At 36.8% G+C, this 25,791-nt stretch overlaps 1 protein-coding gene across 1 annotated transcript in view; it reads left to right on the top strand.

The window, feature by feature from the left end:
• Positions 1 to 25,791, top strand: part of DNAAF10 (dynein axonemal assembly factor 10) — a 99,529-nt gene that overhangs the window by 11,549 nt on the left and 62,189 nt on the right. Inside the window, 1 exon segment of the mRNA XM_059187850.1 lies at positions 19,451 to 19,490. Within this exon segment, the coding sequence (XP_059043833.1) occupies positions 19,451 to 19,490 (40 nt within the window).

Here is a 25,791-nt window from a genome sequence, read left to right as displayed (position 1 = left end):
ACTTAATGGCTCCTTGTGTCTAATGGTTCCTGCATTCGTGCAGATATAGAACATTTCTGTCTGTACAGAGCAGAAATTTTTATTAGGTAGCACTGGTTTAGAATGATTATGTATCTGCAGTTCCCTGAAGAGTTATTGTGTTGGCACTAATCTTCTAATACCAGCACGGAGTTGGGAGTTGGAAAGATGTGAATTTAGATTCTAGTTCTGTCATTCATTGGCTGTGTGACCTTGAACGAATACCATAAACTCTTGACCTTATTAGTAGTGTAAAATGGGAATAAGAGCACCTCAGATTGTAGTGATAATAGAGAGTATTCAGAAATCCAGTTGGTACTCTTTAAATGTATTTAGTTCTTCATTCTTCTTACTTGAGTTTTTGATAATGTTGGAACTTGTTGGAAACTCTTGGAATTCTTTCCTTTTTTGGCATCTGTGACATTTTCTGCTAGTTGCTGTTCTACATCTCTGACCATTTTTAATCTTTGTTGGTAGCTTCTCATCTGGGTTTGGTCCAAGGCCCTCTTAAATATTACTTTCCCATTTAAAATCCCTATATATTATAGGATTAACATCACCTTAATGTAGCACATGAACTCTATGGGCTCTACTTGTTGTTTACTTCAGCTTTTTCCATGTTCCTTTTTCTCTATACTCTAGCAACTTGGTCTTGTTAACGTTTCATTCAGTATTGTATGCTAGATTTATTCTGCCATCTGTTTAATCTACCATCAGTCTTTTGCATAGGTTATGTTTGGAATGCTTCAAAGTGCCTCAAGGAAGTAACTGAGCCTCCCACCCCCATGCCAGGTCAGACTGTTCCTCTGTTATGCCAGCTGCCAGCATAGATCCCTCCATATTACAGGAATTTAATAAATATTTGTTGAATGAGTGAATTGAGGGAATGCATATATTCTTTGTTTATTCCCAAAGTTCCATCATTTTCTGTGTACTGATGATTCATACTTTCAGCCTGCATTATTCTTTTCTGCTCCAGTCCATGGATCTGACTGCTTACAGGATACTTATCTAAATGAGGGTGTCTGTCAGTCACCTCAGCTCATCATAACTAAAACCACATTCATTCTTGTCTTCCTATTCATGCTTCCATTATTCCCTAATTTTTCTTCCTAGAAACAGTATCTGTTCATTCACTCATATCTGGAAACCTGGTATGCCATTTTCTCCCCTTTACTGCTATTTACATCTTAAGCAGTCATCAGTTGCATCTTGTACCGGAAGAGTATAACATAGGAATACGTGGCCTGACCTGGTGTGGGCGTGGGAGGATAAGTCACTTACTAGAGGGATTTTTTTGAGAAATTCCACCTTGATTCATGTACTACTGATAAAAGAGGAAAATATATTTAAAATGTTCCCAGTGTATTAATGCTTCTTGCTGTTAAGTAGTGGCAGCTGAATCCAAAACACTAGCAGTTAAAAGTGGCAAGCTATTGAAGAATAACAGTATTGTATACTATCCATATAGCCCACATTCTTCCTCTTGACTCAGCGTGAGTGAATTACAAATTCACCTATTTGGAACAGTTTATTGTATAATTCCCTCAGATGTTTTTCCCTTTTTCTTTTGTTTCTTTAACTTAGTTTCAAATACCCCTTTTTTCTGTTACTTTCATCTGTACCTTTAAAAAGTGCCATACTGATTAGTTAGTATATCTTTAACTATACTTAATTAGGATTTTTGTTGGTTTTGCTAGTACTCTGAATGCATAGGCTTTTAGTGTCTGCTTCCAACTCTGTTTTCCTTAAGTCATGTTATTTATGTATTTTTAAAGTAAGCTTTATGCCCAGCGTGGGGCATGAACTTAGGACTCTGAGATCAAGAATCGCATGCTCAACCGACTGAACCATCCAGGTGCCCTAAGCCATGTTACTTTTAATGTGTAGTTTTAAGAGCATGAAGTTTTTTCAGAAAGATAAGTATCATGTTATAGCAAACGGTCTTCCCTTTTAGATCCTCCTGTGCCTCTTGAATCAGCTTCTTTATCCCTATTGCCACTGGCATTGCTAGGGTTTCATTTAGATCTCATGTGGATCATTTCTGTAGCCTACTAAATGCTTTGCTCTTTTTGCCTCCAGTTTCTTCCTTTTTCATTCTGTCTTTCATATTGCCACCAGAGTTTTCCTTCTGAAAAGGAAATCTATGTCACTGCCTTACTTGAAAGTCAGTGCTACATCTTACATTAAAAATTTTAAATTTTAATTAAATTAAATTGCCTGGGTTGCCTGGGTGGCTCAGTCTGTTAGGCATCTGTCTTCAGCTCAGGTCCTGATCTCAGGGTCCTGGGATCGAGCCCCACATTGGGCTCCCTGCTCAGTGGGGAGCCTGCTTCTCCCCTTTCCCTGCTGTTTCCCCTGCTTGTGCTCTCCCTGTCAAATAAATACAATAAAAAAAAAAAAAAAAAAAAAGATTTTATTTATTTATTTGAGAGAGAGTGATCACAAGTAGGCAGAGAGGCTGGCAGAGAGAGAGAGTAAAGCAGGCTCCCTGCTGAGCAGATAGCCCAGTGCGCTGCTCGATCCCAGAGAGCCGAAGGCAGAGAGGCCTAACCCACTGAGCCACCCAGGTGCGCCCAAATAAATACAATCTTAAAAAAAAAATATGAAAACTTTAAAAAATGTAAAGTCTTTTGCTGACACTCATGTTCTGATTCTTATTTCTAGCTATCTTTATGCTATAACCAAGTCAGACTACTTAGTTCTCAAGTGCCTCATCTCTCTCTCTCTCTCTCTTTTTTTTTTTAAAACTTACTGGGGCTTTGTTTTTTACTTTTTCTTCCATCTGCCCTGTGCTCCTTTGTCTGGCAGACATCAAGATCCTATTACAGGGGCACTTGGGTAGCTCAGATGGTTGGGCATTTGCCTTTGGCTTAGGTCATGATCTCTAGGTCCTGGTATCGATCCCCTCATCGGGCAGGGGAGCCCACTGCCCCTGCCCCCCCACCCCCCCGCCCCCTGCTCATGTTCTCTCTCTGTATCTTTCTGTCTCAAATGAATAAATAAAATCTTAAAAAAAAAAGATCCTATTCCAGTGGCATTCTGTGAAAACATCTCCAGCTCCCTCCAGCAATTAATGGCTATTTGGAAATAACTTTCATAATAGTACATACCATATTTCATTGTGTGTAATTGCTTACCCTAACCTGTGCACTCCTCTAAAGCAGGGGATGCATTTTTATTCATCTTTGTAAAGCTAGTTACCATTGTAGCATCTCTCAAGGAATATAAATGTAAATGATGGATACATATAAGTAGACAAGCCAGCAAAGGTGCAACTGGGTTAGGTATATTTATCGTCTAGGGCTAGGGAAGTCTGTGGAAGTCCTATGAATAAACAATTAGAAAGCTTAAGTGCATTAGCATAATGGGAAAGCTACTGGAAAGGAAACTGTAGATTCTAAAAGTTATAGGACTTCTTTTATGCTTCAAGATTTTTTAACATATTTGAGTAAATTGTTAGTTGCATTTGAGAATGTTATTTGTTAAGTGGTAAGTAGACTTTTTCATAAATGAAACTCAGAATTGGTAAATAACATTTTTATTAAGCTGATTTATCATAACATTTTTGTACTAGATATATTCTTGAACAGCTGATAAAAAATGAGACTGTTACTCTAAATCTTTGATTTCTTAATTTAGTGAACATTTCTTAATTTAGTGTTTGCCTTCTACACATATCAAACTTAGTGTTGAGTACAAAGGTGAAAGAAAAAAAACTCCCAGAGACTTCACTTCATAGACTGAGTCAGGATATGGAGAAAAAAGTAGTGTATGTGTATGTAATTAAAATTAAAATACAATAGAATATATAAATATATATATACATGTACATACATACATGCTGATAAATGTTTCAATAACGCCATTATAAGGTGCTAGATTTCTTTTGATCACTTTGCTTGCCCAGTTTGAATTTGACATGTAGTAGCTATTCGGACATTTTTATTATTCATTTGGTTCTCGTTACTTACAGATAATGTGAAACAGTTAAGTGCTGAGAGAATAATCATTTTGTTGTTATGTTGAGATATAATATGATGTGGTGGAACATGCAGGGTTAGAGAATTGGAAGATCTGTAATTGAGTTTACTGAATGTATACACACACATGAACAGACACAAATAAATACATGTTTATAAAATGGCCACCAGACTGATTGATTTCAGAGTTCTTGTGGGTATTGAGTAAGGTAATTACCTAAGATGCTTGATAGAATGCAAAATGCCGTTTAAATTTTTATTTTATTTTTATTTTTTATTTTAAATATTTTATTCTATTAGAGAGTGAGAAAATGAGTAGGAGGACCCCAATGCGGGCTCCATCCCAGGACTCTGGGATCATGACCCAACCCAAAGGCAGATGCTTAATGGTGCCCCCTATTCTACATTGTTTTAGACAGAGAGTGCAGGAGAGTGGTGGAGGGGGAGAAGGAGAGAGAGAATTTGTAAGCAGTCTCCTCGCCCAGTGCAATACCCAACAGGGGCCCTGAGATTATGAGATCATGACCTGAGCTGAAACCAAGAGTTGGATGCTTAAGCAACTGAGCCACCCAGGGGCTGCCCTGTTTAAATTTTTAAAGATCAATGTACTAAAAACCAGTATGTTGTTTTTTGGGCAGATTTGGGTTTCATAATCCTTTCATTCTGATTTCTGTGTAACTCTCTGTCCTGTGTTACTCTCTGTCCAGTAATATACTCATTAACAATGTAGAAAATGTATCTGAGTGGTGGGCTTTGAGTAACAGAATACCTACCCAACTAAATGTGGCCTAAATAACGAGGAATGTATCATTTCACAAAATGAGAAGCCTAGAATCAGAGTTACAGTGTGGTTCACAGTTCATCCAGTTTCATCAGGGACATAGGTCCAGTTTACATTAAAGCTTCACTGTCCAAAGAGGGCCACTACAATTTCAGACACCAACACCTGCCTGAAGAAAAGGGGGAGCACTTCCTCAAGTGTCTCTTTTTATTAGATTGCAAGTCTCATTATAGGGTTTTTCTTTTTCTTTTCTTTCTTTCTTTTTTTTTTTTTTTTAAGATTTTATTTACTTATTTGATAGAGATCACAAGTAAGCAGAGAGAGAGAGAGAGAGAGAGGAGGAAGCAGGCTCTCCGCTGAGCAAAGAGCCCGGTGCAGGGCTCGATCCCAGGACCCTAGGATCATGACCTGAGCTGAAGGCAGAGGCTTTAAAAACCACTGAGCCACCCAGGCGCCCCTAGAGGTTTTTTTTTCATAAGGTCCATTGTCTTTTCCATGTTTCTTGCGTACCAGAAAAAGACCAAATTTCTAACTCTGGCAGCTAAGTGTATCCTCCCCACCCCCTCCCTGCACAAATCCCACTTTTTTTATTGAGAAAGAGTTGACATACATCCCTGTAAGTTTAAGGCATACAGCGAGATTGTTAGATATATATGACTAGTGTTTGCTCTAGTCATCACGTTGTGCATTATATCCCTAATACTTACTTCCTTATTACTGGAAGTTTGTACCTTTTGATCACCTTCCTTCAAGGCAGTTCTTATAAACTGTCCCTAGTTTACCTTCCGTCACCAGAAGCTGGGCCTTATGTAGTAAAAACCATTTCAGTATTTTATTTGGTATTCTGAGAAGTCAGTGATTACTGATGAGATTGTAGGCAGTGAAAATTATATCTGGTTTTTCATGTTATACTGTATTTCCTCCTTCACCATTATGTAGCTATAACCCTGTGTTGTCGGCTTCTTCACAAAAATATTTTCTCTACCTACTTTACCATAACCAAAAGTCTGCTTCCTTCCAAAGGATATCGTTTACCTTACAGTTCTTCAGGTGAAGGAAGGAGTTGGAAAACTATTTCTGTAAAAGGCTAGACAGTAAATATTCTAGACACTATCTACCTGGGAGATTGTTTGGAAGATAAATGAGATAATGTATGTAAAGTCTCTAAAAGAATGCCCCACACCTTAATGTGATTTCTTTTCTTTTTTTTTTTGTATTTGGTAAACTTTCTTTTTTTCCATACATATCTATATTTACAAACTAACTTTTAAAGATCTCTTCCTCAGCTTTTACCTTATAAAAAGTCCATGAGAACTAGACAGAGTATCATTTATTGTACTGCATGTTTAGTTTGAACTAAGGTAGTTCTTGAAATTGAAATTAGTGCACCTGAAATGTCTGAAGGATATTAGGCCTTTATGTAAAGAATTGTCTTAATTTGATGAAAATAATGTAATCGTTGTTAAAAGGCAAACCAGATGAAAAAAGCCAGTAGGTTTTTGTTTGTTTTTGCAAACCTACACTTTCAGAAAGATCTCTGCTTTAATAAAGCTTTTATCATTTGTCTGTTGCTACTTGAGAGGTGTCTTACACCTTTGGGAATGAAATCTTAAATTCTTAAGTCCCTTTCATTAATTGCTTACAGTGGACCAAACACTTTGTTAAGGTATCATTCTTAACTTTTGGGCATACACTCAGTTTCAGTCCTGGAAAATTTTGAGTTGGCATAAAAAGGAAGATTAATTGGCAAATGGACTATGTTTAAAGTTCATATAACAGTTGTTTGGAACATAATACATTTTTTCAAAGACATTACAAAAAGGGATTTACTTTATAAATTATAAAAGCATATTTCAGTGATAATTCAAAAATATTAATAAGTATTTTCTATGTTTCCGTGCACTGGAGAATAACTATATTGGGGAAAAAAATACAACCCACTGAGGGCTCCAGGGTGGTTCTGTTCATCAAGCATCTGCCTTCAGCTCTGGTCACAGTCTTACATCCAGCTCCTTGCTCAGCGGGGGGCCTGCGTTTCCCTCTGCCTCTCCTCCTGCTGTGTTCTCTCTTTCTCCTTCCCTCTTGCTCTCTCTCTTAAATTAAAAATAAAGAATACAACTTATTGAAATTTGTGGAATGTAGGTAAAGCTGTGCTGAGAAGGAAACTTACAGCACTATATGCGCATTTTAGAAAAGATGGGAAAAGTGTAAATCTGAGCTCCCATCTCATGAACCTGAAGAAGAAAAAAAAAAAAAAGCAAAATCAAGGGGTACCTGGATGGCTCAGTTGGTTGAGCATCTGCCTTCAGCTCAGGTCATGAGCCGAGGTCCTGGGGAATAGCTCCACATTGAGCTCCCTGCTCTGTGGGGAGTCTGCTTCTCCCTCTCCCTCTACCTTTCCCCACCGGCCTGTGTTCTCAATCTCATTTACACTCTCTCTCTCCCAAAAAAGTAAATAAAATCTTAAAACAAAACAAAACAAAACAAAAAACCAAGATCTACCCAGATCAAGCAAGAAAGAAATAAAGATAAAAACAGAAATCAGTGGAGTTGAAAACAAAAACAAGAAAATCAATGAAATAAAGAGCTGGTTCTTCGGAAAGATAAATACATTGACAAAACTCTACCAAGACTGGGAGGATTAGAAGAGGAAACAAGTTATCAGTATTAGGAATGATGTGTAGGGTATTACCATGGGCCCTTCAGACATGGAAAAGATAATATGGAGATACGATGAACAACTCATACATAATTTTGACAACTTTGGTATAATGGACCAGTTCCTTGAAAAATACATAGTACCACCCTTCACCCAATATGAATTAAATAATCTGAATAGTCCCCATTCCCTTGATACCACCTCCAAAAAGCAATACAAAAACTATCAATTTACCCGTATCAGTGTAATGCAAAAATTTTAAGAAAATGGTTAAGAAAATAAAGCAGTATGGGAAAAAAATTGAATATCATTAGCAAGTATGTGTCACTGCACAGATACACCATTTGAAACTCAATATTTTTAAACCACTGTATTAACAGCTAAAGAAAAATCACATGATCACATAATTTGATGGAAAATGGCATTTAATAGAATTCAGGACCCATTCATAGTTTCTTTAAAAAATTAATATGTATGGGGAAACTAACTCAGTTGGATAAGGAATATCTATATAAACCTATAGGTAACATTATACTTAATGGCAAAGACTGACTGCTTTTCCTATAGGATCAGTAACAAGGTAAACCTGCTCTCACCAGTCTTTCAACATAGTGATAAAAGTTCTAGCCACTGGAATAAGGCAAGAAAAAAGTAAAGGCATACAGATTGGAAAGGAAGAAAACTCCCTATTTGTAGATGACATGATTGTCTATATAGAAAATTCTGGGAAATCTACAACAAAAAAATAGAACTAATAAATGAGTTCAGCAAGATTGTAGGATACAAGAGAAACATACAAAAATCATGGTTAATTTTGGGTGGAAAAGACAAATAGGATTGGTTAGGTTAGATACTGTTGAATGGACACATTGTAAACTGTGAGATTGAATAATATGTATCACTATTTCAGGGCCCATCATATGGTGGTAGGGTCTTTATATTTTTATGCAGTAGGGTCTTTAAAATCGTTAACATATTATGTACCCTCAAACATTGGCTAGGTGAAGTTATGGAGTATAATTTTGGCAACATTTATCAGTCTAAAAAATTTGAGGGTTTTATTTTCCTCCTAAAATAATTTGACAAGTATAGATGTTATTGACTTCTGCTGAAAAACTAGTCACTGTTTAACAATGGCATACTGTGTTAATGAACAATTTCTGCCATATGATAGCATCATAGCTAATTTTTATAAAGTATCCACAAGATCCCTGGTGCCAGATTTGTTGCCATAACCAAGGTCATGTTTGATTTGTATTGCTAACAACTCTGCCTCTGAGATTCATTGCCTTTTTTTTTAAAGATTGGGTGGGGGTGGGGGGTGCAGAGGGAGAGGGAGAAGCAGGCTACCTCTGAGCAGGGAGTCCAATGTGGGGCTCTATCCCAGGACCCTGGGATCATGACCTGAGCTGAAGGCAGAGACTTAACCGACTCAGCCACCCAGGTACCCTTGCCTTTCCTTTTCTTATACTGATTGTTGACTGGCCTACAAAAGAACATAATACAAAGTTAAGTATACTCTATTGGGAAACTTTGGTCTCCTGGACCAACAGGATGCTTGAAGGCATTTCTTGACATTGTCTGTGTTCTCTCTCCCGTTCTCCCTCCCTTCCCTAGTAGCATCTTCATTAGTAGTCCAAAAAAAACCCAAAAAACAAAAAAACCCAAAAACAACAAAAAAAATAAACCCACCACAAACCGAAAACACAGCTGGAAGGACCCCTTGAAATCATCTAATCAACTTCTCTTATTTCCTGCTTGGAGAAATCAGTGTCCAGAGGGAGGGGTACTCGTGAACTCAGCTTGATGCAGAGACTTCGAAGAGTCCTTGAAGTCTACTGATAACCAGGGATTTTTATTTCTTGCTTCTGTCCTTTGATCTTTCCATTTGCTTTCACCCAAATTTACCCATACACAGTTTCACATCTTGTTTTATACTTCTGAAATTAAGGGGTATCTGTCCTGGAGCATTAAGATGGTCAGTGATTTTTACCCTAGAAATTGATTTCCTTATAAAAATTACATTAATTGTGGGAAGTGGGCAAACTTTGTCTTTCAGCAGATGAAAACATTTGTCTAACTTTCAAATCCATATTTTTAGTATTTTTAAAATTTACTGTTTTATGATTATCAATTTTGATACACATTAAATCAGGAAGAATAGAAATATAATTTCTAAAATTTTCTGGAAAGAAATGAAGAAACTATTTTTGGATCTCTTATCTCCTTTTGTTTAGAGTTACTTTTATCTTGAAATGTCTAGATGTGAGAGAATAAAAATAAATTTTATAGATGCATGCTGTAAAGTTTAGACTATTTTCGAAAGGCCTGCTGTCAGATTATGTAGACATTTATCTTTAGGAGACTTTAAGAGGTGACAACATTGTCTTATTTGGTTATAGGCTCTTCTTGGGAACTATAAATACTATTTATGTATTAGAGTACTGCTTGCTTATTTCAAGTGTACGGAGAGCCAGATGCTTAATAGATTCTCACTATGAAAAGTGAGCATTAAGGAAAGCAGAAATCAAAAGTTCTTTAATAATTGAATTTTTAAAAGAATTTATTGAAACTCTTAATATGTCCTTAATCTTAACCATGTTATATAATACATTGATGCTTAACATGCAACTTAAACCAAGTTCCTTAAGGCTGTCTGGATTTTTACATGCACCTCTAAAATACTTCCTTACATAAGTTAAGGACAGTGTTAAATCTGGCAAGGAGTATCAAAAGATAATAAAACAATACTGCCTTCATGGAATTAGAGATCTGAGAAGAGGACTAAGTAAAGGATGAAAGAATTATAAGGATCGAGTTTACTATAAGTTTCTGGTTTCTCATGATATTGTAAAATTAATCTGAAAAATACATAATTTGCTACCTTGAAATGAGTGTGTAAGTTATAAAAACAAAAATCCATATACTTTGTGAATAATAGTATGACAGGAAATTTACTATTTTAAAGACAGTGATGAGGTATTTCTAATAAAGGAAGGAGGAATTTAAATCTATTAAGTTACGAAGCAATTCCATTATACTTGAGACTCCTACTGAATTTTTAAAAACAAGCTTAAGGGGCACCTGGGTGGCTCAGTTGAGTGTCCAACTCTTGGTTTTGGCTCAGGCCGTGATCTCATGGGCTGTAAGATGGAGCCCTGTGTGGGGCTCCACACTCAATGGGGAATCTGCTTGAGATTCTCTACCCTCCACCTGATCATCATGCACACACTTTCTCTCACTTAAATAAATGGGGGAGAAAAAAAAACAGCTTTATTGCGGTATAACTTACATATAATAAAGTTAACCAATTTTAAGTGTACAGTTAACATGTCTTGACAGATGTATAGTTTTGTAAGCACCACAACAATCAAGATGTGTAGAACATTTCTTTCACCCTAAAATGTTACCTGCTACCCCTTTTCACTGACCCTCTTAACCCCTGGCAACCCTTTATCTTTTGGTAACTGTACTATTTATAAATGGGATCATGCAGCATGTAACCTTTTGTACCTGGTTTCTTTCACTTACTGCTTTTGAGATTCACTTATTTATTTTTTTAAAAAAATTTTTATTTATTTATTTGACAGAGACACAATGACAGAGGGAACACAAGCAGGGGGAGTGGGAGAGGGAGAAGCAAGCTTCCTGCTGAGCAGGGCCTGATGGGGGGGGGGGTGGGAGGGGGGGGCGGTGGTGGTGCTCAGCCCAGGACTCTGGGATCAGATCTGAGCTGAAGGCAGACCCTTAACAGGCGCCTCAAGATTCATTTATGTTGTTGTGTGTGTAAATTGTCTTTTCCTTTTCCTGAGTAGTACTCCATTGTCTGGATATGCCACAGTTTATCCATTTGACAATTGATGGACATTTAGATTGCTTCTTATTTGGGCTGTTAACAGAGCTTCTGTGGACATGTGTATAAATCTTTGCGTGGACATGTTTTCATTTCTGAATGTTACATGAAACTTACTATTCAGAATCCGTCAAACTCTTCCAAAATGGCTGTGTCATTTGGGGTTTCCACCAGCAATATATAAAAATTTCATTTGTTCATATCTTCACCAACATATGTTATGTTGACATTTTTATTTTTAGCCTCATATACTGTATGTTTGGGTGTTAATTACTGTTGCTGTGTTACAAATTACCTTAAAACAGGTGGCTTAAAACAGCACCTAGTTGTTATTTCATAGTTCTGTAAGTCAAAGTTCAAATGGGGTCTCTCTTCAGGGAATCAGAAGGCTGAAATCCAGGTGTTGACCTGTCTGAAGGTTTTGGGGAAGAATCTGTTTCCAGGCTCATTTAGGTTGTTGGCAGAATTCAGTTTCTTGCTGTTGTAGGATTGAGATCTCGGTTTCCTTGTTCACTTGTCAGCTGGAGACTACACTCAGCCTTTAGAAGCCGCATGCACTCAATGGCATGTGGTGCACTCCCTGGTCTTGAATTCCCATGGTTTGAATCTCTTACTTCCCCTCTTTCTTTTAAAAAAGCTCTTGAGATTAGAACAGGTCCACCCTAATAATGTTATCCTAAGGTCAACTGGTGTGGAATCTAAATTACATGTACAAAATCCCTTTGAGCCAGTACCTAGATTATTATTTGAATAACTGGGAAAAGATGTTTGTTTACCTAGGGTTGGGAATATCAGAGGGGACTATCTTAGAATTCTGCCTAGCACATAACCATTTGTTCTACATTTTCCGCAACATTTGGTATGCCAGTTTTAAAATTTTAAGCATATATATATATATATATACTAGTTGCAAGTATTGTATCTAATTGTAGTTTTAATTTGCATTTCACTAATGTCTAATGACATGAAACATCTTTTCATCTTGCTTATTTGCTGTGTCTGTATTTTTTATTTTTTTTAAGGTTTATTTATTAGAGAGAGAAAGACAGAAATAGTGACAGAGAACATGAGTGGGGAGGAGGAGAGGAAGAAGCAGGCTTCCCGCTGAGCAGGGATTCCCTTTGGGGGGCTCAGTCCCAGGACCCTGGGATCATGATCTGAGCTGAAGGCAGACGCTTAACTGACTGAGCCACCCAGGCACCCCTGCCTATATCTTTTGTTATAAAATATCTATTCAAGTGTTTTTTTCTTTTCCTTTTTAAAATATTATACTCATTTGTTTTAGCATAATTTGTTGAAAAGGTTTTTTTCCCGCATTGAATTACCTGGACACCTTTTTGTCAAAAACACTTAACTTTGCGTCTGTGTGTGTGTTTTTTGTTGTTGTTGTTGTTGTTGGTTTTTTTTAAGATTTTATATTTATTTATTTGACAGACAGCAAAAGAGGGAACACAAGGAGGGGGAGTGGGAGAAGGAGAAGCAGGCTACCTGCAGAGCAGGGAGCCCAATGTAGGGCTCAATCCCAGGACCCTGCGATCATGACCTGAGCCGAAGGCAGATGCTTAACGCCTGAGCCACCCAGGTGGTCCTGTGTGTGTGTTTTACATTTTATTCTGTTGCATTGATCTTTATGTCTAGTCTTCTGCTGATATCACTTTATTAACAACTCTAGCTTTATAATAATTCTTTAAGTCAGATAGTGTAACTCCTTTAACATTGTTCCTTCTTTTTCAAATTGTTTGGCTACTTAGGTCTTTATGGAAATGCATTTTATTTTTATATACACTTTGTACACTTTGTATTGGGTGACTTTGCTTCATTCATTTATTAGTTCTGATAGTCTTTTGCAGTTTGTTTAGTATTTACGTACAGACTCAATCATGTTGTCTGCAAGTAAAGGCAGTTTAACTTCCTTTTTCCAGTCTGTATGCCTCATTTCTTCTCTCTTGCCTGATTGCACTAGTGCAGATATCGTACCATGTTCCTTTTCTGAGGAGAAGGCATTTAGTCTTTCACCATATTAAGTATGATGTTAACTGTAGGCTTTTTGTAGATAGCCTTTATAGATTGAGGAAGATCCTTTGCTTGCTGAATTGTGGTTCTTTTTTTATCATGAGTAGGTGTTGAAATTTGTCAGATGCTTTTATAGTATTTATTGAGATGATCATATGGTGTTTTTTCTTTTTTAGTCAGTGTAGTGAATCACATTGATTTGGAATATTAAACCAACCTTACATTGCTGGGATATTCCTCATATATGAAATTTTATTGTTTTAAATTTTTTTTCTGGATTTGCTCAAGTATTGTTAAGGATTTTTGCATCCATTGTCATGAAGAAGTATGGGAGTATAGTTTTCTTTTTTGTAATGTTACTGTCTGATTTTGGTGAGAGTAATATTGGCCTCATGAAAGGAGTTGAGAACTATTCCTTTCCCCTTCTGCTTTCTGAAAGAACTTGTGCAGGGTTGGCATATTTTTTACTTTGAATATATGATGAAATTGACCAGTGAAGCCATCCGGGTCTGTAGTTTTCTTTATAGGAAAGTTTTTAACTCAAATTCAGTATATATATATTTTAAGATTTTATTTATTTGACAAGAGATCACAAGTAGGCGAGAGGCAGGCAGAGAGAGAGAGGGAAACAGGCTCCCCGCTGAGCAGAGAACCTGCTATGAGACTCTATCCCAGGACCTTATCATGACCTGAGCTGAAGGCAGAGGCTTAACCTAACACTGAGCCACCCAGGTGCCCCCAAATTCAGTGTATTTTAATAAAAACCTATAGAGCTGTTCAGCTTTTCTCTTTTATCTTGAGTTAGTTTTGTCATATACTATCTTTCAAGAAACTTGTCCATTCATCTGAATTATAAAATTTGTTTTCAGAACATTTAGAAAATTCCTTTATTTTTCTTTAAGTGTCTATGGGATTTGTGTTGGTTTGCCTGGGGGCTTACTTATTGATCTTTTCCCAAAAATGGGTTTTTGTCTTTATTGATTTTTCTTGTTAGTCCACTTCTATTTTATTAATTTCTCATTTTTTTTTCTTTCTTGTTTTCTCTTGATTTGACTTATTCTTTTTCTAGCTTTTTACTTTAGGAACAGATAATTTTGTTTTGGACCTTCTCTTGTAACAGCATTTTCCTCAAAACACTGCTTAACCTGTATTCCATAAATTCTGATAGGTTCTGTTTTCATTCTATGCAAAATATTTTCTGATTTCTCTTGTCATTTCCTCTGTGATTCATGGGTTATTGTTTAGAATTGTGTTTTGTTTCCAAATTCGAATATTCCCAAATACCTTTCTAGTTTAATTACATTCTACTGGGAGAATATATTCTGCATGATTTTAGACCTTTCTATTGAGACTTTTTTAGACTCAGAAGAATGTCTTTATGATTGTTTCATGTGCCCTGGAAAAGAATATTCTCCTGGTTTAGGACATGTTACTTGATAGCATGTTGTTGATTTTTTGTTGTTGTTCTACTTGTTTTCTATCAGTTACTGTGAGAGAAATACTAAAATCTTTAAAATGATCGACTGTTTGCCCTTCAGTTCTTAAAAGTGTTTGATTTCATTTATTTTGAAGCTCTGTTCCTGTATGTGTATTTGTAGAGACTTAATTATAGTGTGGTGGTGGGAGTTCCTCACATATACACACAGTATCTGCACATCAGCTGGATATCCAATAATTCAACTCAATTCTGACACCATCTACCTAGAGATAGCATCAGATTCCACAGGTGAAGGACTCATCTAGCTCTATCCTGTTTTTAAAGTAGGCTTCTTGTAGATAGCATACAGTTGCATCTTCCGTTTTTAAAAAAGATTTTATTTATTTATATTTTAAAAAGATTTTATTTGTTTATTTGACAGGGAGACAGCAAGAGAGGTAAAAAAAAGCTCGGGGAATGGGGGAGGGAGAAGCAGGCTTCCCTCCTAGCAGGGAGGCCGATGTAGGGCTCCATCTCAGGACCCCGGGTTCATTATCTGAGCTGAAGGCAGATGCTTAACGACTGAGTCACCCAGGTGCCCCTAAGATTTATTTTAGAGAGAGAGAGAGACTGACTGTGTGCGTTTGTGAGCCAGGGTATGGAGGGAGAGTGAGACAGAAAAGCAGACTTTCTGCTGAGCAGGGATCCTGACTTGGGGCTCAATCTCAGGACCCGAGATCATGATCTCAGTCAAAATCAAGAGTTGGATGCTTAGGGAGGTGATACACCCAGACACTCCTACAGCTGAATCTTCTTTAATACACCTAGTAACATTGTATCATTCTCAAAACTTTGGATTTAAATCTGCTGTCCTATTTTACTTTCTATTTTTTACTTTTGATTTTTGTTTCTTTTTTCCTATTTATCTGCTTCCCTTTGGATTGAGTATTCTTTTTTTTTTTTTTTTTTAAGATTTTATTTATTTATTTGACCGAGAGAAATCACAAGTAGATGGAGAGGCAGGCAGAGAGAGAGAGAGAGGGAAGCAGGCTCCCTGCCGAGCAGAGAGCCCGATGCGGGACTCGATCCCAGGACCCTGAGATCATGACCTGAGCCGAAAGCAGCGGCTTAACCCACTGAGCCACCCAGGCGCCCCTGGATTGAGTATTCTTTATGGTACCATTTTATTTATCTTTTTATTAGAAAGTGTTTGCTCTAGGGTTTATAATAAATATATTCAATATTATGCTCTACTTTCAAATAATATTGTAATGTTTCCCTCATAGTGTATGATCTTGACAACATGCATCATTCTTCCATCTCACATTTGTGCTGCTCTTTTCATACGGTTTACTTCTGCAGTATACATTATACACCCCCGAATACATTTTTATTATGTTTGTGTTAAACAGTTATATTTTAAAGACATTTGAAAATGAGAAAAAAGTCTTTTATATTTACATAACACGTTTACCATTTCTGGTGATCTTCATTTCTTGGTCTAGATCCAGATTTTCATTTAGTGTCATTTTTCTTCTGCCTGAAGAATTTTCTTGTGACATTTCTTGTAGTGCATGTGTATTGGAGCTTAATTCTTTCAGTTTTTGGTTATCTGGGAAAAGCATTTTGGCTTAATATTTGAAAGATATTTTTGCTGGGCCCAGGATCAGACAGGTTGAGGTTGAAGTAGTCTTTTGGATATATGGGTTCTAAGTTTGGGAGGCAGATGAAGCATTCAATGTTAGTGGATAAGCACTGAAGGGCTCCAGCTGGGCTGGTCCTTGGGTTTTGTGGATGCTGGCTAGTTGGGGATGATATAGATAGGGGATGGATGGTATCATTTATAAAGAATTGATAACATTATAAAAGTCAGTGGGTTGAAGAAACAAGGACCTAGTTCCTGAAACTACCAAACTGCCATATGACCTTTTTGCTCTCACTTCTTTTTTTCTTTTTTAAGTATTTATTTATTTATTTAAGTAATCTCTACACCCATCGTGGGGCTTGAACTCATGATCCTGAAATAAAAAGTCATATGTTCTGCTGACTGAGCCAGCCAGTGCCCCCAAGCCCCTCACTTTTAAGACAGTTGTAATATTAATCATTATCATCAAAGAAACCCAAACCAAACCAAACCAAACCAAACCAAAAAAAAAAAAAAAAAAAAAACAAAAACCCAACCCACTTCAGAATGACAATCCAAAGTATTATTGTATTCTTTTTTTTTTTTTTTTTTAAAGATTTTATTTTTCTGACAGATCACAAGTAGGCAGAGAGGCAGGCAAAGAGAGAGAGGAGGAAGCAGGCTCCCTGCGGAGCAGAGAGCCCGATGTGGGGCTCGATCCCAGGACCCCCGAGATCATGACCTGAGCCGAAGGAAGAGGCTTAACCCACTGAGCCACCTAGGTGCCCCTATATTCCTTTTTTTGGGAGCCTCTCAAGAAACATACTTATTCTTAAGGTAGAGTGAAGTTTTTTGTTTTGTTTTGTTCTTTAAAGTGTATTTTAAGGGGCTCCTGGGTGGCTTAGTCCCTTTGTTGGTAAAGCATCTACCTTTGGCCTCAGGTTGTTACCCTAGGATGGACCCTGCTTTCTGGTTGTCAGGGAGCCTGCTTCTCCCTCTCCCTCTGTCTGCTGCTCCCCCGATTGTGCTTGCTCCCTCTCTCTGTCAAATAAATAGATAAAACCTTAAAAAAAAAAACAAGTAAATAATAAATTAAAATGTGTTTTAAAAATTCAGACATGAAATATGTGAGGCAGTCAAAGGTAGGAATCACCGTAAGGATGTTAAATCAAGTAAGGGGCAGAATAAGCAGAAACACTGTCTCTGCTCATTGCTATCAAGTTTTATTAATTTTCCTATTTCTTATATTTTTAATATATATTTGATAAAGTAACCCAAAATTAACCAGTTCTGAAAAATTGCAATTATCTGCCATACTTTTCAAGGGAAAGAGTAATCATTGGTGACATAAGAATTGAAGATGCTAATTTACTGGTAACCTTTCTTAGACGTTAAATTTATGTAGTATAAGATACTTTTTTTTTTTTAAAGATTTTATTTATTTATTTGACAGACAGAGATCACAAGTAGGCAGAGAGGCAGGCAGAGAGAGAGAGGAGGAAGCAGGCTCCCTGCAGAGCAGAGAGCCCGATGTGGGGCTCAATCCCAGGACCCTGGGATCATGACCTGAGCTGAAGGCAGAGGCTTAACCCACTGAGCCACCCAGGTGCCCCTAGTATAAGATACTTTTAAGAGTAAAAGCTAAGGATCCAAACTAAAATTTTTTTTCAGGCTGTATTCAATAATTTCTTAATGTCTTATGAGTATATTCTTATGTTAATTCTATTGTACACTGCTAGACAGGGCCAAGATTAGGTACATGGAATGAATATAGGATGCATGCTACTCTGATTTTATCACTGAATTTTGAGCTTAATTTACATTATTTAGAATTCTGTAGACTTTTTATAAAGACTTTATTTAGTTATTTCAGAGATGGAGCTGGGAAGCAGCAGAGGGAAAGGGACAGGCAGACTCTATGTTGAGCCCAGAGCCAGGTGCAGGGCTTGATCCCCTGACCGTGAGAGCATTACCTGAGCCGAAATGAAGAGTTGGATGCTTAACTGGTTGAGCCACCCAGGGGCCCCTAAATTCTGTAGACTTTTTAAAAGATCTTCATGATTTTGGGGTGCCTGGATGGCTCAGTTTGTAAGCATCTGCCTTTGGTTTGAGTCATAATCCCAGCATTCTGGAATTGAGCCCGGTCCGTATTGGGCTCCCTCCTCAGTGGGGAGCCTGCTTTTCCTTCTCCAGCTCCCCTGTGCTTGTGTTCCCTCTCTCACTCTCTCTCTCTGTCACAAATAAGTAAAATCTTTAAAAAAAGAAAAAGATCTTCATGATTTTTACCTCATGTTAGTCAGTTGTACCGAAGTTTTTACTGTTTTAGATTTAGAACTACTCTTGGTTTTATCACTAATCAAATGGTGTGATCGGTACTTTATCTCCCTGGGATCAGTTCCTTAGGAATTATTAAATGTAGGCTTTGGGCCAGGTCTGTAGTTTTCCTAGAACTCTTTTTTTCCTTAAAATAGATTTAGATGGAATCCTGTATAGAAAACAGATGATTACTTTTATATATTTTATAAATTAGGAATTCAGATAAATTATATCAATATGGAGTTTATCCACTGAAATAAGACTTCTTAAGAAAAAAAACCCTGAATTGGCTGTCCTACATTGGACCCACCTTCCAGTGATTATTTTTCTTATTTTAGTTGCAAAGCATATAGAAAATTGTTTCAGTGCACTTATTATAAATGTGTTTGGTTTTTTCTTTTAAAGAGTTTTACAGTCTCAGAAAACTCTTCATTTAAATAGAGGTGGCAGCTTTTTTCTGAGCTCTGTCCCCAACTGAATTCAGTTAGAGCCTTGATAGTCTCCAGTGTGTTACAGTTGGGTATACAACATATTTAGGGCATTAAAAATATTTAAAATAAATTTTACTCAAATGTTTGTGTAAGTCACACAGCTCAGGCCTCTTTGATTCAAGAGCTCTTTCTGTCATACTGTATAATTTTTTTCATACCAAAAAACTGTAATTTATAGATCTAGCTACTTTGGTTTTTGGCTTATTTCCCTATGTTTTGTGACTCAAAATATTTAACCTTTTAAAGAAATTTGTGCCAGTTTTGTGACTAATTATTATTTATTTCTTTTCTCCAGGGAAATGAGGCCAGTTATCCTTTGGAAATGTGCTCACACTGTAAGTCAGATATTCTTGGTATCAAGAATTTCTTTTATCTACCCATCCCTATATATGTATGTATATATATAATACCCCTGTATATATTTTTATAGCAAAGTTAGACCTTAACTATTTAATGGGTAATGAATTTGACTTATAGTCTTTTTTTTTTTTTTTTAAGATTTTATTTATTTATTTGACAGAGATCACTAGCAGGCAGAGAGGCAGGCAGAGAGAGGGAGAGGAGGAAGCAGGCTCCCTGTTGAGCAGAGAGCCTGATGTGGGACTTGATCCCAGGACCCTGGGATCATGACCTGAGCCGAAGGCAGAGGCTTTAATCCACCTAGGCGCCCCGACTTATAGTCTTTTTAAGTTACTAGAGTAGGGAAATTTTTTTTTTAATAGAGCTTCTCTTTATTATTTACACTGAGCTATAGTTAAGTCAACCCTCAAATCTCAGTGGAGCAACCCAACAGAAGTTTTTCAGATTAACAAAATGTCAAGTAAACAGCTAGCTTATTTATCTTTTGGTAACAAAAAATGTTTGTTGAAGGCAAAACTTCCATAGACCAAGTAGCTGTTGCAAAAGATGTTTCTCAGGGCAATGAGGAGTATAAAAAGTGTGGGTGGTATGGTCATTTCTGACCATACTGGAGAATGTAAAAAAGGAAAATGACAGTTTTAGAAATTCTTGATTTAAGGATCAGTCAGAGGATCGGGGAGATTAAATAAAAATCAAAAAGTCTCTTGTGTGGAAGGGCAATGATCGGGTAAGGGAGAGATCTTCAGAATTGAAATACAGACCTTTGGTAAATTTAGATGCCATCATGAGGTCCCAGAATCCTTAAACCATTCTGAATCTTCCTTGTCCGTTATGCCCCTGTTTGATGTAGCTGGTTCTTGTTTGGAGACATCTTACCTTGCAATGAAGTGTCACTTCTTTTGTGTCTTACTAAAACCAGTTGTTCTTTATTGTTTCATTGGTCTCCTTTCTTTTCCCAGAACACATGTCAATTTCATTCTCTTTAACACCTTTGCTTGCTTAGGAGCTCTGGGAAGAACGCCCTCTAGTTGACTTTGTTGTCATTCAGCTGGAAACCTTTAATGTTAGCGTTCACATGCCCCCACCTCCACCTTCCACCTCTGCCTGCTAATTTTCCCGGTCCCATTCATACTTAACTAACTCCTGGCGGTGTCCGAGTTTGTGTTACAGCTCCCTTATTCAGGGTCCTTATTCTAGTCTCATCTCTAGGACCTTATTTTGTTTCTCTGTTTTTTTCCTATGTCTTCTATGTCTTCAGCCTCTTCCTCTCTCTTCAGTTTAAACATACAACCAACTATGCTGTGATTCTGATCCTGTGTGTACCTTTCACTTTTTCTTACACTTTTTTTTAAAAGAGCATATAGTTATATCCATTTCCTTATTTCTTCTAATTTCTTGGCCTGCTACATTCTGGGTTTCATTCTCTTACTACTCTCATGAAACTGTTACTATTAAGATTACCTTTGTTTTATTGACACATTGCCTTTTTTGCCAAATCTGGTGGATTCAGAAAATGTGAAGTGTCGTTTGTGATGCTTGGGGAAACTGGAGCATTATTATTTAATGTCAAGGAGTTAATTATTAATTTGTTAGTAATTTTCAAGTAATGTTATTGTGATCTTTTTAAAAAGAATATTTTAGAGTATATACTAATCAGTGACATGGAAATGGTATATCTGGGATTTTCTGTAAGATAATTGAAATGGGTGTATAAATAAAATAAGATTTCTCATATGTTAATTGAAGCTGGATGATAGCTATATGGGATTCATTAAACTATTTGATTCATTAAACTATTGTATGTGTCTGAAATTTTGTTATTGAAAGTTTTTTTTTTTTTTAATGAATGGAAAAAGGGAGAGGTAGATTAACTAAGAGTAATATCAAGGAGAAAAAATTGATGTATAGTTAAGTATGGCATGTAACACAACAAGCTTTAATAATATTAAGAGGCTGCTTAAGCACATTTCCCCCATAAAGGAATGGAGGCTTTGACAGTAGAAACATAAGTGCAATGCCTGGCATAAAGCAAATGCTGAATAAATACCTGTTGACTGAATAAGCTAGTAAGAGCTCATTGCTGGACTAATAGATAACTACTTGGATAATTTTAAAGGCTGTGCCTTTAGGAAAACTCAGTAGTTACCAGTCACTCCATTTATTAACTAATCACAACAAATACTTTTATGGCATTTAACATGTGCCAGGTACTATTCTGAGCAATTTACATACATTAACCTTTTTAATCCTTACAGTAGCCTCATGAGAGAGGTTTACTTTCCCTGTTGTATAGGTGAGAAAACAGGAGATGGAGGGACCTTTGGTAATAGGCTTAAGGCCACACATCAGCAGGTGAAGTAACAAAACCATGAGTTGATCTTAAATAGTCATGCTCCAGAGTTAGGTTTTTAATCACCTTCCTTATAGTAGATTTTACAAGATCAGTGTTAACATTTGTGTGTATAGAATAATTTTAGGTAAAACTGGACTTGTCCAGTACATAGATAGGTATTCTCCTCCTCTCTTCCTGCTCTTGCTCTGCCTCCTCCTCCTCCTCATTTTTGTCTCTCAAATCATTGTTCACTTCTTACTGCGTTAAATTATTGTAGGCCATTGTGACTTTGTTGTCTGTTGGCTAACCTGACTGGACTAGGAAATGTATACTCACTCTGTTGGGGTGATTTGCTCAAAGTTGAGACCTTAGTTGTAAGTTGGCATGATAACTTGGAAAAGTGGCTAAGTGGAAGATACTACTTCAGATAGTTTAAGAAGAAGACTAAATGGGGGAATAGTTGCAAGTTTGAGTGGAAACTCAGATTCAGCTAATTTTTACTGCTGATAAAACCAGTGTAATTCTGAATGTTTCTGATAAAATTGGTAAACTTAGGTCTGGCTTACTTTGTAGACTGAATGTAGATGAAAGACAAATCTCTCTCTCCTTTTTTTTTTTTTTTTAAGATTTTATTTTAGAGATGCATTGGGGGGGGGGATAGTGCGAGAGGGAGAGAAAATCCCAAACATACTCTGCACTGAGCAGAGTCTGATTGGGGCTCTGTCCCACAACCCCAAGATCATGACCTGAAATCAAGAGTCAAACACCCAACCGACTGAGCCACACAGGTACCCCAAGAAATCTTTTATCTAAAAAGATTTCTCAATTTTCTTTTCATTAGAAGGTGACTTAAGAAGAGCTTGGCAGATTCTGAGGGCATGTCCTTTTGTATCAAGAGCTATGTGTAGAAACCTTGAAGACCTGATTAATTAGCCTTTAGGACACTGCTCTCATTGTGAGTAAACAGTCTCATATTCAGGCAATTTTGTTTACGGTTTGAGTATTTACAGGTGACTTGAAAGTGTAGAGACTTTACCTTGTGCTGTTAATACCTGCTCTCAGGTGGTCACAGGGAAGTTTACATAGTCATAGTCTTTAGAATGTAGTTTTTTGTTATGAAAACTTTTTTAGAGAAAAAGTTAATCTAAGGTGAATTTAATGTCTTCTTTTATTTCTTTTATTTATAATGTCTTTCTTTTATTCTTCTTTTCCCTTTCTTATATGGACGTGCTTAATTTCATTATTTATTTATTTTAAAGATTTTATTTATTTTAGAGAGAGTGCACCCATGGGAGGGAGGAGGGGCAGAGGGGGAAAGAGAGAGAGACTTAGCAGGCAGTCAAGTAGACTGCCTGTTAAACACAGAGCCGGGTTTGATCTCATGACCTGAGATCGAAATAAAGAGTTGGGTGCTTAACTGACTGAGTCACCCAGGTGCCCCTCATTCGATGTTTAAATAATGTGTGTTCTAAAGAGTGATTTTTGGTTGACTCTGAAACCTTTATTCATCATCTCAGAAACCTTTGGAGGAAACCGTTTTAATATCAGAAAGAATTCAGTTTGTGCGCAGCTCAGAATGTTTTAAAACATTTTATTCCTATAGGGGTGCCTAGGTGGCTTAGTTGGGTAGGTGTCTGCCTTTGACTCAGCTCAAGATCCCAGGGTCCTGGAATCGAGCCCTGTGTCTTGCTCCCCGCTCAGCGGGTAGTCTGCTTCTCCTCTGCCCCATCTCCCCCTTCCCCTGCTTATGTTTGCTCTCCCTCTCTCTCTCACACACAGATAAACAAAATCTTTAAAACAAACAAACACATTTTATTCTTATAATACTATTTAGTATTAAAAAACTTTTTCACCATTAACTTTGAAATTGACTTTTACATTTGTTTCTTCGATTAAAATATTCATAAATGTATCACATAGTTAATGTTTCTTAATCTAGCAGCCATGATTTACCATTTATTTAGTAATTTAGTGATCCTGAATTCTGTTTTACCTAGTCCACTGAGAATTACTTACATTCTGCTTTGAGTAAAACTTTAGAGCTGAATAATGGAGAGAAAGATGAAAAGTTTTCTAAAGGATAGTGTAGGACTTGAACATCTGGATTTTGAGTCTACGGCCATACCACCCTGAACGCGCCCGATCTTGTCTGAACATCTGGGTTTTGAGATGTTTCCTTGTTTTGCATTATAGATAACTTTTTAAAGAAAATCCTGGGTTGTCTGCTAGGTTCTAAATATTTTAAATTTTTAGGCAGGTAGTCTTAAGAAAAACTGAGGGGCCAGACTATCCAATTTTGGTATGGTAGCATTTACAAATTCACGGTTTTAACACTGAAGTGCATGACATGTAGTGATGTGATGGTCTGTCAGAATTTGAATAATTTTATAGCTGGTATGCAGAAGTTGGTTTAGTTGGTGGAAAAGCCTAGCCAACCAGTTAGCAAAAGTATGATGAATTCTTGGATCTCCTTCAGAATGTTAGAGCAAAGGATAAGGAAAAATATACAAAAAAGGAAAGATTGGGGGCACAAATACAGTGAGTAATAGTATCTGCCTAAAGTAAACATCAAGGTATGTAATAGATAAAATAGAAGCAAAACTCATCAGTGAGAGAGATAATTTTCCTCACCTGTAAAATCAAATATTCTGATTTAAAGAGAATTCTGATAACCAAGAAGTTTAATTTAAAAAAAATCAACATTTAGTCTCAACTTATTTTGTAATTTTAAAATTCCAAGAGTAGAAAGAAAACCCTACAACTAGACAGGGGGGAAAAAATTACCTAAAAAGAATAGAAATCTTTTGGCATTGGATTTATTAGCAGAAAGCTGTGGAACATTTTATTCAAAGTTCTAAATTCCTCAATCCAGAGTTTGATAACCAGTTTAAATGATTTTTCAGGTATGAGATCAAATTAAGGTATTTAAGGACTTGGGAAATTTATCTAAGTTCTTGAATATGTACCTGGGAAAATGAAGTAGAAGTTAAAGAAGATGAAATGAGATCCAAGAAACCAAGTCTCTAAGACACCAGTGAAAAGGTGTTTTAGAGAAAAGGGTAGCAGTTATGCTAGTGGGTCTGGAAAACAGTTGGTACAAATTAGAGCAAGAAGCTAGAATTGTTTGTGAAGAATGACTTCAAGAATAAAAAAAAGCCATTATATAAATTGTGTGCTGGAACCTGCCTTCCTTCCCTTCCTCCCTTCCAGAATTTCTTAACATAAAAGTCAAGTCAATAAGAAAAAACAAACAAAAAAACCAAAACTCTTTGTATATAGTGTCCCATTCCTGATAAACGAGATTGAACTCTGGAGCAGCCATAAATAAGTCTTGAATAATTGGTGTTGAATGTAATAGAAGACTCTTAAATACATATTCTTGCATTTTGGGGGGAGATTGAGATGGAGGTGGTACCAAACTAAAGAAAAGTACAACTAAGTGTTTAAATGCAACAGAACATAGGAACAGATAAGAACAAGAGGAAAACCTGGAGAAATATGATGTATAATGGTATAGGGGTTGGATTTGACTTACAAAACAATGGAAATCTTTAAGAGCTAGATCGTTTTTTTATTTTTTTAAGATTTATTTATTTATTTATTTATTTGCCAGAGAGAGAGAGAGAGAGAGAGAGAGAACGAACACGAACAGGCAGGCAGAGTGGCAGCAGAGGCAGAGGGAGAAGCAGGCTCCCCGCCAAGCAAGGAGCGTGATGTGGGACTTGCTCCCAGGATGCTGGGATCGTGACCTGAGCCAAAGGCAGCCGCTTAACCAACTGAGCCACCCAGGCGTCCCAAGAGCTAGATCTTTTGAATGAGATATGTTACTGACCTACACAGTGTGCACTTAGGTTTAAAAAAAAAAAGTGTGACTTTTAAGCGATGGTTATTAATAACAATGAGAAAACTTGTGTTCTTATGATCTTATAGAAATATATCTTATA

The sequence above is a fragment of the Mustela lutreola genome, chromosome 9 (genome assembly GCF_030435805.1).
Source record: "Mustela lutreola isolate mMusLut2 chromosome 9, mMusLut2.pri, whole genome shotgun sequence".
In the NCBI taxonomy this organism is placed as follows: Eukaryota; Metazoa; Chordata; class Mammalia; order Carnivora; family Mustelidae; genus Mustela; species Mustela lutreola.
Note: the sequence above shows the minus strand (reverse complement) of the source record. Positions and strands in the feature narration are given on the sequence as shown.